At 44.1% G+C, this 15,000-nt stretch overlaps 1 protein-coding gene across 1 annotated transcript in view; it reads left to right on the top strand.

Annotated features, from left to right (window-relative positions):
• Positions 1–15,000, top strand: part of LOC124041068 (ryanodine receptor 2-like) — a gene marked incomplete at its 3' end in the record, with an annotated part of 293,761 nt that overhangs the window by 196,816 nt on the left and 81,945 nt on the right. The window contains 5 exon segments of the mRNA XM_046358233.1: positions 3,115–3,229; positions 8,592–8,724; positions 11,516–11,619; positions 14,041–14,176; positions 14,300–14,486. Coding sequence (XP_046214189.1) covers positions 3,115–3,229; positions 8,592–8,724; positions 11,516–11,619; positions 14,041–14,176; positions 14,300–14,486 — 675 coding nt within the window.

Here is a 15,000-nt window from a genome sequence, read left to right as displayed (position 1 = left end):
GAGGGCTGGGGTAAGGGCTCTACACTACACACTACACACTACACACTACACACTACACACTACATACTAACCCTTCAGCATGGGGCGTGAGGAGGAGAAACTGATGATCAGAGGGCTGGGGTAAGGGCTCTACACTACACACTACACACTACACACTACACACTACATACTAACCCTTCAGCATGGGGCGTGAGGAGGAGAAACTGATGATCAGAGGGCTGGGGTAAGGGCTCTACACTACACACTACACACTACACACTACACACTACATACTAACCCTTCAGCATGGGGCGTGAGGAGGAGAAACTGATGATCAGAGGGCTGGGGTAAGGGCTCTACACTACACACTACATACTACACACTACACACTACATACTAACCCTTCAGCATGGGGCGTGAGGAGGAGAAACTGATGATCAGAGGGCTGGGGTAAGGGCTCTACACTACACACTACACACTACACACTACACACTACACACTACACACTACATACTACACACTACACACTACACACTACACACTACACACTACATACTACACACTACACACTACACACTACACACTACACACTACACACTACACACTACATACTAACCCTTCAGCATGGGGCGTGAGGAGGAGAAACTGATGATCAGAGGGCTGGGGTAAGGGCTCTACACTACACACTACACACTACACACTACACACTACATACTACACACTACACACTACACACTACACACTACATACTACACACTACACACTACACACTACATACTACATACTACACACTACAAACTAACTGGGGTAAGGGCTCTACACTACTTGTTTACCTGTCTCTTGGTCTGGTCTCTCTCCAGAGACATCATGAACAACAAGGTGTTCTACCAGCATCCCAACCTGATGAGAGCTCTGCTTGTTTACCTGTCTCTTGGTCTGGTCTCTCTCCAGAGACATCATGAACAACAAGGTGTTCTACCAGCATCCTAACCTGATGAGAGCTCTGCTTGTTTACCTGTCTCTTGGTCTGGTCTCTCTCCAGAGACATCATGAACAACAAGGTGTTCTACCAGCATCCTAACCTGATGAGAGCTCTGCTTGTTTACCTGTCTCTTGGTCTGGTCTCTCTCCAGAGACATCATGAACAACAAGGTGTTCTACCAGCATCCTAACCTGATGAGAGCTCTGCTTGTTTACCTGTCTCTTGGTCTGGTCTCTCTCCAGAGACATCATGAACAACAAGGTGTTCTACCAGCATCCTAACCTGATGAGAGCTCTGCTTGTTTACCTGTCTCTTGGTCTGGTCTCTCTCCAGAGACATCATGAACAACAAGGTGTTCTACCAGCATCCTAACCTGATGAGAGCTCTGCTTGTTTACCTGTCTCTTGGTCTGGTCTCTCTCCAGAGACATCATGAACAACAAGGTGTTCTACCAGCATCCCAACCTGATGAGAGCTCTGCTTGTTTACCTGTCTCTTGGTCTGGTCTCTCTCCAGAGACATCATGAACAACAAGGTGTTCTACCAGCATCCTAACCTGATGAGAGCTCTGCTTGTTTACCTGTCTCTTGGTCTGGTCTCTCTCCAGAGACATCATGAACAACAAGGTGTTCTACCAGCATCCTAACCTGATGAGAGCTCTGCTTGTTTACCTGTCTCTTGGTCTGGTCTCTCTCCAGAGACATCATGAACAACAAGGTGTTCTACCAGCATCCTAACCTGATGAGAGCTCTGCTTGTTTACCTGTCTCTTGGTCTGGTCTCTCTCCAGAGACATCATGAACAACAAGGTGTTCTACCAGCATCCTAACCTGATGAGAGCTCTGCTTGTTTACCTGTCTCTTGGTCTGGTCTCTCTCCAGAGACATCATGAACAACAAGGTGTTCTACCAGCATCCCAACCTGATGAGAGCTCTGCTTGTTTACCTGTCTCTTGGTCTGGTCTCTCTCCAGAGACATCATGAACAACAAGGTGTTCTACCAGCATCCTAACCTGATGAGAGCTCTGCTTGTTTACCTGTCTCTTGGTCTGGTCTCTCTCCAGAGACATCATGAACAACAAGGTGTTCTACCAGCATCCTAACCTGATGAGAGCTCTGCTTGTTTACCTGTCTCTTGGTCTGGTCTCTCTCCAGAGACATCATGAACAACAAGGTGTTCTACCAGCATCCCAACCTGATGAGAGCTCTGCTTGTTTACCTGTCTCTTGGTCTGGTCTCTCTCCAGAGACATCATGAACAACAAGGTGTTCTACCAGCATCCTAACCTGATGAGAGCTCTGCTTGTTTACCTGTCTCTTGGTCTGGTCTCTCTCCAGAGACATCATGAACAACAAGGTGTTCTACCAGCATCCTAACCTGATGAGAGCTCTGCTTGTTTACCTGTCTCTTGGTCTGGTCTCTCTCCAGAGACATCATGAACAACAAGGTGTTCTACCAGCATCCTAACCTGATGAGAGCTCTGCTTGTTTACCTGTCTCTTGGTCTGGTCTCTCTCCAGAGACATCATGAACAACAAGGTGTTCTACCAGCATCCTAACCTGATGAGAGCTCTGCTTGTTTACCTGTCTCTTGGTCTGGTCTCTCTCCAGAGACATCATGAACAACAAGGTGTTCTACCAGCATCCTAACCTGATGAGAGCTCTGCTTGTTTACCTGTCTCTTGGTCTGGTCTCTCTCCAGAGACATCATGAACAACAAGGTGTTCTACCAGCATCCTAACCTGATGAGAGCTCTGCTTGTTTACCTGTCTCTTGGTCTGGTCTCTCTCCAGAGACATCATGAACAACAAGGTGTTCTACCAGCATCCTAACCTGATGAGAGCTCTGCTTGTTTACCTGTCTCTTGGTCTGGTCTCTCTCCAGAGACATCATGAACAACAAGGTGTTCTACCAGCATCCTAACCTGATGAGAGCTCTGCTTGTTTACCTGTCTCTTGGTCTGGTCTCTCTCCAGAGACATCATGAACAACAAGGTGTTCTACCAGCATCCTAACCTGATGAGAGCTCTGCTTGTTTACCTGTCTCTTGGTCTGGTCTCTCTCCAGAGACATCATGAACAACAAGGTGTTCTACCAGCATCCTAACCTGATGAGAGCTCTGCTTGTTTACCTGTCTCTTGGTCTGGTCTCTCTCCAGAGACATCATGAACAACAAGGTGTTCTACCAGCATCCTAACCTGATGAGAGCTCTGGGAATGCATGAGACTGTCATGGAGGTGATGGTTAACGTCCTGAGTGGAGGGGAATCCAAGGTAACTGCTCATAAGGGTGTGTGTGTGTGTGTGTGTGTGTGTGTGTGTGTGTGTGTGTGTGTGTGTGTGTGTGTGTGTGTGTGTGTGTGTGTGTGTGTGTGTGTGTGTGTGTGTGTGTGTGTGTGTGTGTGTGTGTGTGTGTGTGTGTGTGTGTGTGTGTGTGTGTGTGTGTGCTGTTTGAAGGAGTTTTTTTTCTAATTAAATTAGTTCCATCTATGTATTTTTGATCAGTTTTGATCAGTTTTGATCAGCATATATATATAACACTTCACCATGTAAAAGGCTAAACTGATCCCAGATCAGCACTCTGAGTGATTGATACCATGAGTGATTGATAATTCATTGATATCATTAGTGATTGATAGTTCATTGATATCATTAGTGATTGATAGTTCATTGATATCATTAGTGATTGATAGTTCATTGATATCATTAGTGATTGATACCATCAGTGATTGATAGTTCATTGATATCATTAGTGATTGATAGTTCATTGATATCATTAGTGATTGATACCATGAGTGATTGATAGTTTATTGATATCATTAGTGATTGATACCATTAGTGATTGATAGTTTATTGATATCATTAGTGATTGATACCATCAGTGATTGATAGTTTATTGATATCATTAGTGATTGATACCATCAGTGATTGATAGTTTATTGATATCATTAGTGATTGATAGTTTATTGATATCATTAGTGATTGATACCATCAGTGATTGATAGTTTATTGATATCATTAGTGATTGATAGTTCATTGATATCATTAGTGATTGATAGTTTATTGATATCATTAGTGATTGATAGTTTATTGATATCATTAGTGATTGATACCATCAGTGATTGATAGTTTATTGATATCATTAGTGATTGATAGTTCATTGATATCATTAGTGATTGATACCATCAGTGATTGATAGTTTATTGATATCATTAGTGATTGATACCATCAGTGATTGATAGTTTATTGATATCATTAGTGATTGATACCATCAGTGATTGATAGTTTATTGATACCATCAGTGATTGATAGTTTATTGATATCATTAGTGATTGATACCATCAGTGATTGATAGTTTATTGATATCATTAGTGATTGATAGTTTATTGATATCATTAGTGATTGATAGTTCATTGATATCATTAGTGATTGATACCATCAGTGATTGATAGTTTATTGATATCATTAGTGATTGATACCATCAGTGATTGATAGTTTATTGATATCATTAGTGATTGATAGTTTATTGATATCATTAGTGATTGATAGTTCATTGATATCATTAGTGATTGATACCATCAGTGATTGATAGTTTATTGATATCATTAGTGATTGATAGTTCATTGATATCATTAGTGATTGATACCATCAGTGATTGATAGTTTATTGATATCATTAGTGATTGATAGTTTATTGATATCATTAGTGATTGATAGTTCATTGATATCATTAGTGATTGATACCATCAGTGATTGATAGTTCATTGATATCATTAGTGATTGATACCATCAGTGATTGATAATTTATTGATATCATTAGTGATTGATACCATCAGTGATTGATAGTTCATTGATATCATTAGTGATTGATACCATCAGTGATTGATAGTTTATTGATATCATTAGTGATTGATACCATCAGTGATTGATAGTTTATTGATATCATTAGTGATTGATACCATCAGTGATTGATAGTTTATTGATATCATTAGTGATTGATAGTTTATTGATATCATTAGTGATTGATACCATGAGTGATTGATACCATCAGTGATTGATAGTTTATTGATATCATTAGTGATTGATAGTTTATTGATATCATTAGTGATTGATACCATTAGTGATTGATAGTTTATTGATATCATTAGTGATTGATACCATCAGTGATTGATAGTTTATTGATATCATTAGTGATTGATACCATCAGTGATTGATAGTTTATTGATATCATCAGTGATTGATAGTTTATTGATATCATTAGTGATTGATACCATTAGTGATTGATAGTTTATTGATATCATTAGTGATTGATACCATCAGTGATTGATAGTTTATTGATATCATCAGTGATTGATAGTTTATTGATATCATTAGTGATTGATACCATCAGTGATTGATCGTTTATTGATATCATTAGTGATTGATAGTTTATTGATATCATTAGTGATTGATACCATCAGTGATTGATAGTTTATTGATATCATTAGTGATTGATACCATCAGTGATTGATAGTTTATTGATATCATTAGTGATTGATATCATTAGTGATTGATAGTTTATTGATATCATTAGTGATTGATACCATCAGTGATTGATAGTTCATTGATATCATTAGTGATTGATACCATGAGTGATTGATAGTTTATTGATATCATTAGTGATTGATAGTTTATTGATATCATTAGTGATTGATAGTTTATTGATATCATTAGTGATTGATACCATCAGTGATTGATAGTTTATTGATATCATTAGTGATTGATAGTTTATTGATATCATTAGTGATTGATACCATCAGTGATTGATAGTTTATTGATATCATTAGTGATTGATACCATCAGTGATTGATAGTTTATTGATATCATTAGTGATTGATAGTTTATTGATATCATTAGTGATTGATACCATCTGTGATTGATAGTTCATTGATATCATTAGTGATTGATAGTTTATTGATATCATTAGTGATTGATACCATCAGTGATTGATAGTTTATTGATATCATTAGTGATTGATACCATGAGTGATTGATAGTTCATTGATATCATTAGTGATTGATAGTTCATTGATATCATTAGTGATTGATACCATCAGTGATTGATAGTTTATTGATATCATTAGTGATTGATAGTTTATTGATATCATTAGTGATTGATACCATCAGTGATTGATAGTTTATTGATATCATTAGTGATTGATAGTTCATTGATATCATTAGTGATTGATATCATCAGTGATTGATAGTTTATTGATATCATTAGTGATTGATAGTTCATTGATATCATTAGTGATTGATAGTTTATTGCTATCATTAGTGATTGATAGTTTATTGCTATCATTAGTGATTGATAGTTCATTGATATCATTAGTGATTGATAGTTCATTGATATCATTAGTGATTGATACCATCAGTGATTGATAGTTCATTGATATCATTAGTGATTGATAGTTCATTGATATCATTAGTGATTGATAGTTCATTGATATCATTAGTGATTGATACCATCAGTGATTGATAGTTCATTGATATCATTAGTGATTGATAGTTCATTGATATCATTAGTGATTGATAGTTCATTGATATCATTAGTGATTGATACCATCAGTGATTGATAGTTTATTGATATCATTAGTGATTGATACCATCAGTGATTGATAGTTTATTGATATCATTAGTGATTGATACCATCGGTGATTGATAGTTTATTGATATCATTAGTGATTGATAGTTCATTGATATCATTAGTGATTGATACCATCAGTGATCGATAGTTTATTGATATCATTAATGATTGATACCATGAGTGATTGATAGTTCATTGATATCATTAGTGATTGATAGTTCATTGATATCATTAGTGATTGATACCATCAGTGATTGATAGTTCATTGATATCATTAGTGATTGATAGTTCATTGATATCATTAGTGATTGATAGTTCATTGATATCATTAGTGATTGATACCATCAGTGATTGATAGTTTATTGATATAATTAGTGATTGATAGTTTATTGATATCATTAGTGATTGATACCATCAGTGATTGATAGTTTATTGATATCATTAGTGATTGATATCATTAGTGATTGATAGTTTATTGATATCATTAGTGATTGATATCATTAGTGATTGATAGTTCATTGATATCATTAGTGATTGATAGTTTATTGATATCATTAGTGATTGATAGTTCATTGATATCATTAGTGATTGATACCATCAGTGATTGAACTATCAATCACTAATGATATCAATAAACTATCAATCACTGATGGTATCAATCACTAATGATATCAATGAACTATCAATCACTAATGATATCAATGGACTATCAATCACTAATGATATCAATGAACTATCAATCACTAATGATATCAATGAACTATATCATTAGTGATTGATAGTTCATTGATATCATTAGTGATTGATAGTTCATTGATATCATTAGTGATTGATACCATCAGTGATTGATAGTTCATTGATATCATTATTGATTGATAGTTCATTGATATCATTCGTGATTGATAGTTCATTGATATCATTAGTGATTGATACCATCAGTGATTGATAGTTCATTGATATCATTAGTGATTGATATCATTAGTGATTGATAGTTTATTGATATCATTAGTGATTGATAGTTCATTGATATCATTAGTGATTGATACCATCAGTGATTGATAGTTTATTGATATCATTAGTGATTGATAGTTCATTGATATCATTAGTGATTGATAGTTCATTGATATCATTAGTGATTGATACCATGAGTGATTGATAATTCATTGATATCATTAGTGATTGATACCATGAGTGATCGATAATTCATTGATATCATGAGTGATTGATAGTTTATTGATGTCATTGTTGATTGATAATTCATTGATATCATTAGTGATTGATACCATGAGTGATTGATAGTTTATTCATGTCATGTCATTGTTCAAATCAAATGTTATTTGTCACATACACATGGTTAGCAGATGTTAATGCGAGTGTAGCGAAATGCTTGTGCTTCTCGTTCCGACAATGCAGTGATAACCAACAAGTAATCTAACTAACAATTCCAAAACTACTGTCTTATACACAGTGTAAGGGGATAAATAATATGTACATAAGGATATATGAATGAGTGATGGTACAGAGCAGCATAGGCAAGATGCAGTTGTAATGTCACTTCCTGTCTCGTTCACTGTGTAACACTTCTAACGTCACTTCCTGTCTCGTTCACTGTGTAACACTTCTAACGTCACTTCCTGTCCCGTTCACTGTGTAAAATTTCTAACGTCACTTCCTGTCCCATTCACTGTGTAACACTTCTAACGTCACTTCCTGTCCCGTTCACTGTGTAACTAATGTTACTTCCTGTCCCGTTCACTGTGTCACATTACTAACGTCACTTCCTGTCCCGTTCACTGTGTAACACATCTAACATTACTTCCTGTCCCGTTCACTGTGTAACACTTCTAACGTCACTTCCTGTCCCGTTCACTGTGTAACTAATGTCACTTCCTGTCCCGTTCACTGTGTAACATTACTAACGTCACTTCCTGTCCCGTTCACTGTGTAACATTTGGAAAGCAGAGTAAAACTGTGTTGACTTGTCTGCTCCTTGTCTGTGACTTGTTGTTCAGGAAATCACCTTCCCTAAGATGGTGGCCAACTGCTGTCGTTTCCTGTGTTACTTCTGTCGCATCAGTAGACAGAACCAGAAAGCCATGTTCGACCACCTCAGCTACCTGCTGGAGAACAGCAGCGTCGGGCTTGGTGAGTGTCTAAAATGGCTCCCCATTCACTACGTCCTGCTCTACTGCTGACCAGAGACGAAAGGCTTTACATTGAGAGTAGGGCACTTTCTAGGGAGAGGCTTGACATTCTGGATGCAGACGTTGTCTTTCCATTTGTATCTGATGAGATCTGGGGTGCTTTGGTATGCTCCATAGGTTTTAACTGATGCTTTAGCTTGCTGGAGATAATGGTGTGTGTGTGTGTGTTTGTGTGTGTGTGTGTGTGTGTCTCCCTCTCTGTGTGTCTCTCTCCCTCTCTGTGTGTGTGTTGCCCTCCTTCTCTCTCTCTGTGTGTGTTGCCCTCCTTCTCTCTCTCTGTGTGTGTTGCCCTCCTTCTCTCTCTGTGTGTGTGTTGCCCTCCTTCTCTCTCTGTGTGTGTCTCTCTCCCTCTCTGTGTGTGTTGCCCTCCTTCTCTCTCTCTGTGTGTTGCCCTCCTTCCCTCTCTGTGTGTGTGTTGCCCTCCTTCTCTCTCTGTGTGTGTTGCCCTCCTTCTCTCTCTGTGTGTGTTGCCCTCCTTCTCTCTCTGTGTGTGTTGTCCCCCTTCTCCCTCTGTGTGTGTTGCCCTCCCTCTCTCTGTGTGTGTTGTCCTCCTTCTCTCTGTGTGTGTTGCCCTCCTTCTCTCTCTCTCTGTGTGTGTTGCCCTCCTTCTCTCTCTCTCTCTGTGTGTTGCCCTCCTTCTCCCTCTCTGTGTGTTGTCCTCCTTCTCCCTCTGTGTGTGTTGCCCTCCTTCGCTCTCTGTGTGTGTTGCCCTCCTTCTCTCTCTGTGTGTGTTGCCCTCCTTCTCTCTCTGTGTGTGTTGCCCTCCTTCTCTCTCTGTGTGTGTTGCCCTCCTTCTCTCTGTGTGTGTTGCCCTCCTTTTCTCTCTGTGTGTGTTGCCCTCCTTCTCTCTGTGTGTGTTGCCCTCCTTCTCTCTCTGTGTGTGTTGCCCTCCTTCTCTCTCTGTGTGTGTTGCCCTCCTTCTCTCCCTCTGTGTGTGTTGCCCTCCTTCTCTCTGTGTGTGTTGCCCTCCTTCTCTCTGTGTGTGTTGCCCTCATTCTCTCTGTGTGTGTTGCCCTCCTTCTCTCCCTATGTGTGTGTTGCCCTCCTTCTCTCCCTCTGTGTGTGTTGCCCTCCTTCTCTCTCTGTGTGTGTTGCCCTCCTTCTCTCCCTCTGTGTGTGTTGCCCTCCTTCTCTCTCTGTGTGTGTTGCCCTCCTTCTCTCCCTCTGTGTGTGTTGCCCTCCTTCTCTCTGTGTGTGTTTCCCTCCTTCTCTCTCTGTGTGTGTTGCCCTCCCTCTCTCTGTGTGTGTTGCCCTCCTTCTCTCTCTGTGTGTGTGTTGCCCTCCTTCTCTCTCTGTGTGTGTTGCCCTCCTTCTCTCTCTGTGTGTGTTGCCCTCCTTCTCTCTCTGTGTGTGTTGCCCTCCCTCCCTCTGTGTGTGTTGCCCTCCTTCTCTCTCTGTGTGTGTTGCCCTCCTTCTCTCTCTGTGTGTTTGCCCTCCCTCTCTCTCTGTGTGTGTTGTCCTCCTTCTCTCTGTGTGTGTTGTCCTCCTTCTCCCTCTGTGTGTGTTGCCCTCCCTCTCTCTGTGTGTGTTGTCCTCCTTCTCTCTGTGTGTGTTGTCCTCCTTCTCTCTCTCTCTGTGTGTGTTGCCCTCCTTCTCTCTCTCTCTCTCTGTGTGTTGCCCTCCTTCTCCCTCTCTGTGTGTTGTCCTCCTTCTCTCTCTGTGTGTTGTCCTCCTTCTCCCTCTGTGTGTGTTGCCCTCCTTCTCTCTCTGTGTGTGTTGCCCTCCTTCTTTCTCTGTGTGTGTTGCCCTCCTTCTCTCTCTGTGTGTGTTGCCCTCCTTCTCTCTGTGTGTGTTGCCCTCCTTCTCTCTCTGTGTGTGTTGCCCTCCTTCCCTCTCTGTGTGTGTGTTGCCCTCCTTCTCTCTCTGTGTGTGTTGCCCTCCTTCTCCCTCTGTGTGTGTTGCCCTCCTTCTCTCTCTGTGTGTGTTGCCCTCCTTCTCCCTCTGTGCGTGTTGCCCTCCTTCTCCCTCTGTGCGTGTTGCCCTCCTTCTCCCTCTGTGTGTGTTGCCCTCCCTCCCTCTGTGTGTGTTGCCCTCCCTCCCTCTGTGTGTGTTGCCCTCCTCCCTCTGTGTGTGTTGCCCTCCCTCTGTGTGTGTTGCCCTCCTCCTCCCTCTGTGTGTGTTGCCCTCCCTCCCTCTGTGTGTGTTGCCCTCCCTCCCTCTGTGTGTGTTGCCCTCCCTCCCTCTGTGTGTGTTGCCCTTCTCCCTCTGTGTGTGTTGCCCTCCCTCCCTCTGTGTGTGTTGCCCTCCTCCTCCCTCTGTGTGTGTTTCCCTCCCTCCCTCTGTGTGTGTTGCCCTCCCTCCCTCTGTGTGTGTTGCCCTCCTCCCTCTGTGTGTGTTGCCCTCCCACCCTCTGTGTGTGTTGCCCTCCTTCTCCCTCTGTGTGTGTTGCCCTCCTTCCCTCTGTGTGTGTTGCCCTCCTTCTCTCTCTGTGTGTGTTGCCCTCCCTCTGTTGCCCTCCTTCTCTCTCTGTGTGTGTTGCCCTCCTTCTCCCTCTGTGTGTGTTGCCCTCCTTCTCTCTCTGTGTGTGTCGTCCTCCTTCTCTCTCTGTGTGTGTTGCCCTCCTTCTCTCTGTGTGTGTTGCCCTCCTTCTCTCTCTGTGTGTGTTGCCCTCCTTCTCTCTCTGTGTGTGTTGCCCTCCTTCTCTCTGTGTGTGTTGTCCTCCTTCTCTCTCTGTGTGTGTTGCCCTCCTTCTCTCTCTGTGTGTGTTGCCCTCCATCTCTCTGTGTCCCCAGCGTCTCCCTCCATGCGAGGCTCTACTCCACTAGATGTGGCCGCTGCCTCTGTGATGGACAACAACGAACTGGCTCTGGCCCTGAGGGAACCCGACCTGGAGAAAGTAAGACAAGGCCCAACTCTACCAGCAAACTAACTTGTTCAGCCCACCCTGTACCCAATGTATAGAGATACAGTATAGAGGTACAGTATAGAGATACAGTATAGAGATACAGTATAGAGGTACAGTATAGAGATACAATATAGAGATACAGTATAGAGGTACAGTATTGTTCCCTTAACGACTACAGCCAGGAGAACAGACAGGTACACTTTAAATGTAAACCAAGCTCACATGTAGCTGTTTGGTAGTGAACAAGAGACGTGTACTGTATGGTGCAGTAGCAAGCTAATGGTCATGTTTGGTTGATTAAAAGATGCTAATCATCCCATTGAAGCAATATGCAGATAACAAGACTGCAGAGGAACTCTCTGGTGTCCTCCACCGTGGGGCTCCTCCTGGTTCAATAGGAATCCTAGTTTATTCCTCTCTGGTGTCCTCCACCATGGGGCTCCTCCTGGTTCAATAGGAATCCTAGTTTATTCCTCTCTGATGTCCTCCACCGTGGGGCTCCTCCTGGTTCAATAGGAATCCTAGTTTATTCCTCTCTGATGTCCTCCACCGTGGGGCTCCTCCTGGTTCAATAGGAATCCTAGTTTATTCCTCTCTGATGTCCTCCACCGTGGGGCTCCTCCTGGTTCAATAGGAATCCTAGTTTAGTCCTCTCTGATGTCCTCCACCGTGGGGCTCCTCCTGATTCAATAGGAATCCTAGTTTATTCCTCTCTGATGTCCTCCACCGTGGGGCTCCTCCTGGTTCAATAGGAATCCTAGTTTATTCCTCTCTGATGTCCTCCACCGTGGGGCTCCTCCTGGTTCAATAGGAATCCTAGTTCATTCCTCTCTGATGTCCTCCACCGTGGGGCTCCTCCTGGTTCAATAGGAATCCTAGTTTATTCCTCTCTGATGTCCTCCACCGTGGGGCTCCTCCTGGTTCAATAGGAATCCTAGTTTATTCCTCTCTGATGTCCTCCACCGTGGGGCTCCTCCAGGTTCAATAGGAATCCTAGTTTATTCCTCTCTGGTGTCCTCCACCGTGGGGCTCTTCCTGGTTCAATAGGAATCCTAGTTTATTCCTCTCTGATGTCCTTCACCGTGGGGCTCCTCCTGGTTCAATAGGAATCCTAGTTTATTCCTCTCTGATGTCCTCCACCGTGGGGCTCCTCCTGGTTCAATAGGAATCCTAGTTTAGTCCTCTCTGATGTCCTCCACCGTGGGGCTCCTCCTGATTCAATAGGAATCCTAGTTTATTCCTCTCTGATGTCCTCCACCGTGGGGCTCCTCCTGGTTCAATAGGAATCCTAGTTTATTCCTCTCTGATGTCCTCCACCGTGGGGCTCTTACAGGTTCAATAGGAATAGATACAGCTAAGCCTCTCCCTCTGCCTCCTCTTCCCTCTGACAACGTGATGTCCTGAGCCAGACCTTTCTAACCCTCTCCCTCTGCCTCCTCTTCCCTCTGACAACGTGATGTCCTGAGCCAGACCTTTCCCTGCTAACCCTCTCCCTCTGCCTCCTCTTCCCTCTGACAACGTGATGTCCTGAGCCAGACCTTTCCCTGCTAACCCTCTCCCTCTGCCTCCTCTTCCCTCTGACAACGTGATGTCCTGAGCCAGACCTTTCCCTGCTAACCCTCTCCCTCTGCCTCCTCTTCCCTCTGACAACGTGATGTCCTGAGCCAGACCTTTCTAACCCTCTCCCTCTGCCTCCTCTTCCCTCTGACAACGTGATGTCCTGAGCCAGACCTTTCCCTGCTAACCCTCTCCCTCTGCCTCCTCTTCCCTCTGACAACGTGATGTCCTGAGCCAGACCTTTCTAACCCTCTCCCTCTGCCTCCTCTTCCCTCTGACAACGTGATGTCCTGAGCCAGACCTTTCCCTGCTAACCCTCTCCCTCTGCCTCCTCTTCCCTCTGACAACGTGATGTCCTGAGCCAGACCTTTCCCTGCTAACCCTCTCCCTCTGCCTCCTCTTCCCTCTGACAACGTGATGTCCTGAGCCAGACCTTTCTAACCCTCTCCCTCTGCCTCCTCTTCCCTCTGACAACGTGATGTCCTGAGCCAGACCTTTCCCTGCTAACCCTCTCCCTCTGCCTCCTCTTCCCTCTGACAACGTGATGTCCTGAGCCAGACCTTTCCCTGCTAACCCTCTCCCTCTGCCTCCTCTTCCCTCTGACAACGTGAAGTCCTGAGCCAGACCTTTCTAACCCTCTCCCTCTGCCTCCTCTTCCCTCTGACAACGTGATGTCCTGAGCCAGACCTTTCCCTGCTAACCCTCTCCCTCTGCCTCCTCTTCCCTCTGACAACGTGAAGTCCTGAGCCAGACCTTTCTAACCCTCTCCCTCTGCCTCCTCTTCCCTCTGACAACGTGATGTCCTGAGCCAGACCTTTCCCTGCTAACCCTCTCCCTCTGCCTCCTCTTCCCTAGGTGGTGCAGTACTTGGCTGGCTGTGGCCTCCAGAGCTGCTCCATGCTCGTGTCGAAAGGATACCCTGACATCGGCTGGAACCCCGTCGAAGGAGAGAGATACCTCGACTTCCTCCGCTTTGCAGTGTTCTGCAACGGTACATGTGCATTTATTACCTATGGCCGATAAACCTTCATTTCATTATAACATTTGACTCTGGTTGGTAGATGGTCTTGGTTATTTTCATATCATCCTGATATGAACTCTGTCGTCCTATCAGGTGAGAGTGTGGAGGAGAACGCTAACGTGGTGGTGAGGCTGCTGATTCGTCGTCCCGAGTGCTTTGGCCCCGCCCTCCGCGGAGAGGGGGGGAATGGTCTCCTGGCAGCCATGATGGAAGCCATCAACATATCAGAGGACCCCTGTAGAGACGGGCCCTCCCCTACCTCAGAGGCCGGCAGGACACTGTAGGTACCCCTGTAGAGACGGGCCCTCCCCTACCTCAGAGGCCAGCAGGACACTGTAGGTACCCCTGTAGAGACGGGCCCTCCCCTACCTCAGAGGCCAGCAGGACACTGTAGGTACCCCTGTAGAGACGGGCCCTCCCCTACCTCAGAGGCCAGCAGGACACTGTAGGTACCCCTGTAGAGACGGGCCCTCCCCTACCTCAGAGGCCAGCAGGACACTGTAGGTACCCCTGTAGAGACGGGCCCTCCCCTACCTCAGAGGCCAGCAGGACACTGTAGGTACCCCTGTAGAGACGGGCCCTCCCCTACCTCAGAGGCCAGCAGGACACTGTAGGTACCCTGTAGAGACGGGCCCTCCCCTACCTCAGAGGCCAGCAGGACACTGTAGGTACCCCTGTAGAGACGGGCCCTCCCCTACCTCAGAGGCCAGCAGGACACTGTAGGTACCCCCGGGCCCTCCCCTACCTCAGAGGCCAGCAGGACACTGTAGGTACCCCTGTAGAGACGGGCCCTC

This window comes from Oncorhynchus gorbuscha, linkage group LG08, assembly GCF_021184085.1.
Source record: "Oncorhynchus gorbuscha isolate QuinsamMale2020 ecotype Even-year linkage group LG08, OgorEven_v1.0, whole genome shotgun sequence".
Lineage (NCBI taxonomy): Eukaryota > Metazoa > Chordata > Actinopteri > Salmoniformes > Salmonidae > Oncorhynchus > Oncorhynchus gorbuscha.
Note: the sequence above shows the minus strand (reverse complement) of the source record. Positions and strands in the feature narration are given on the sequence as shown.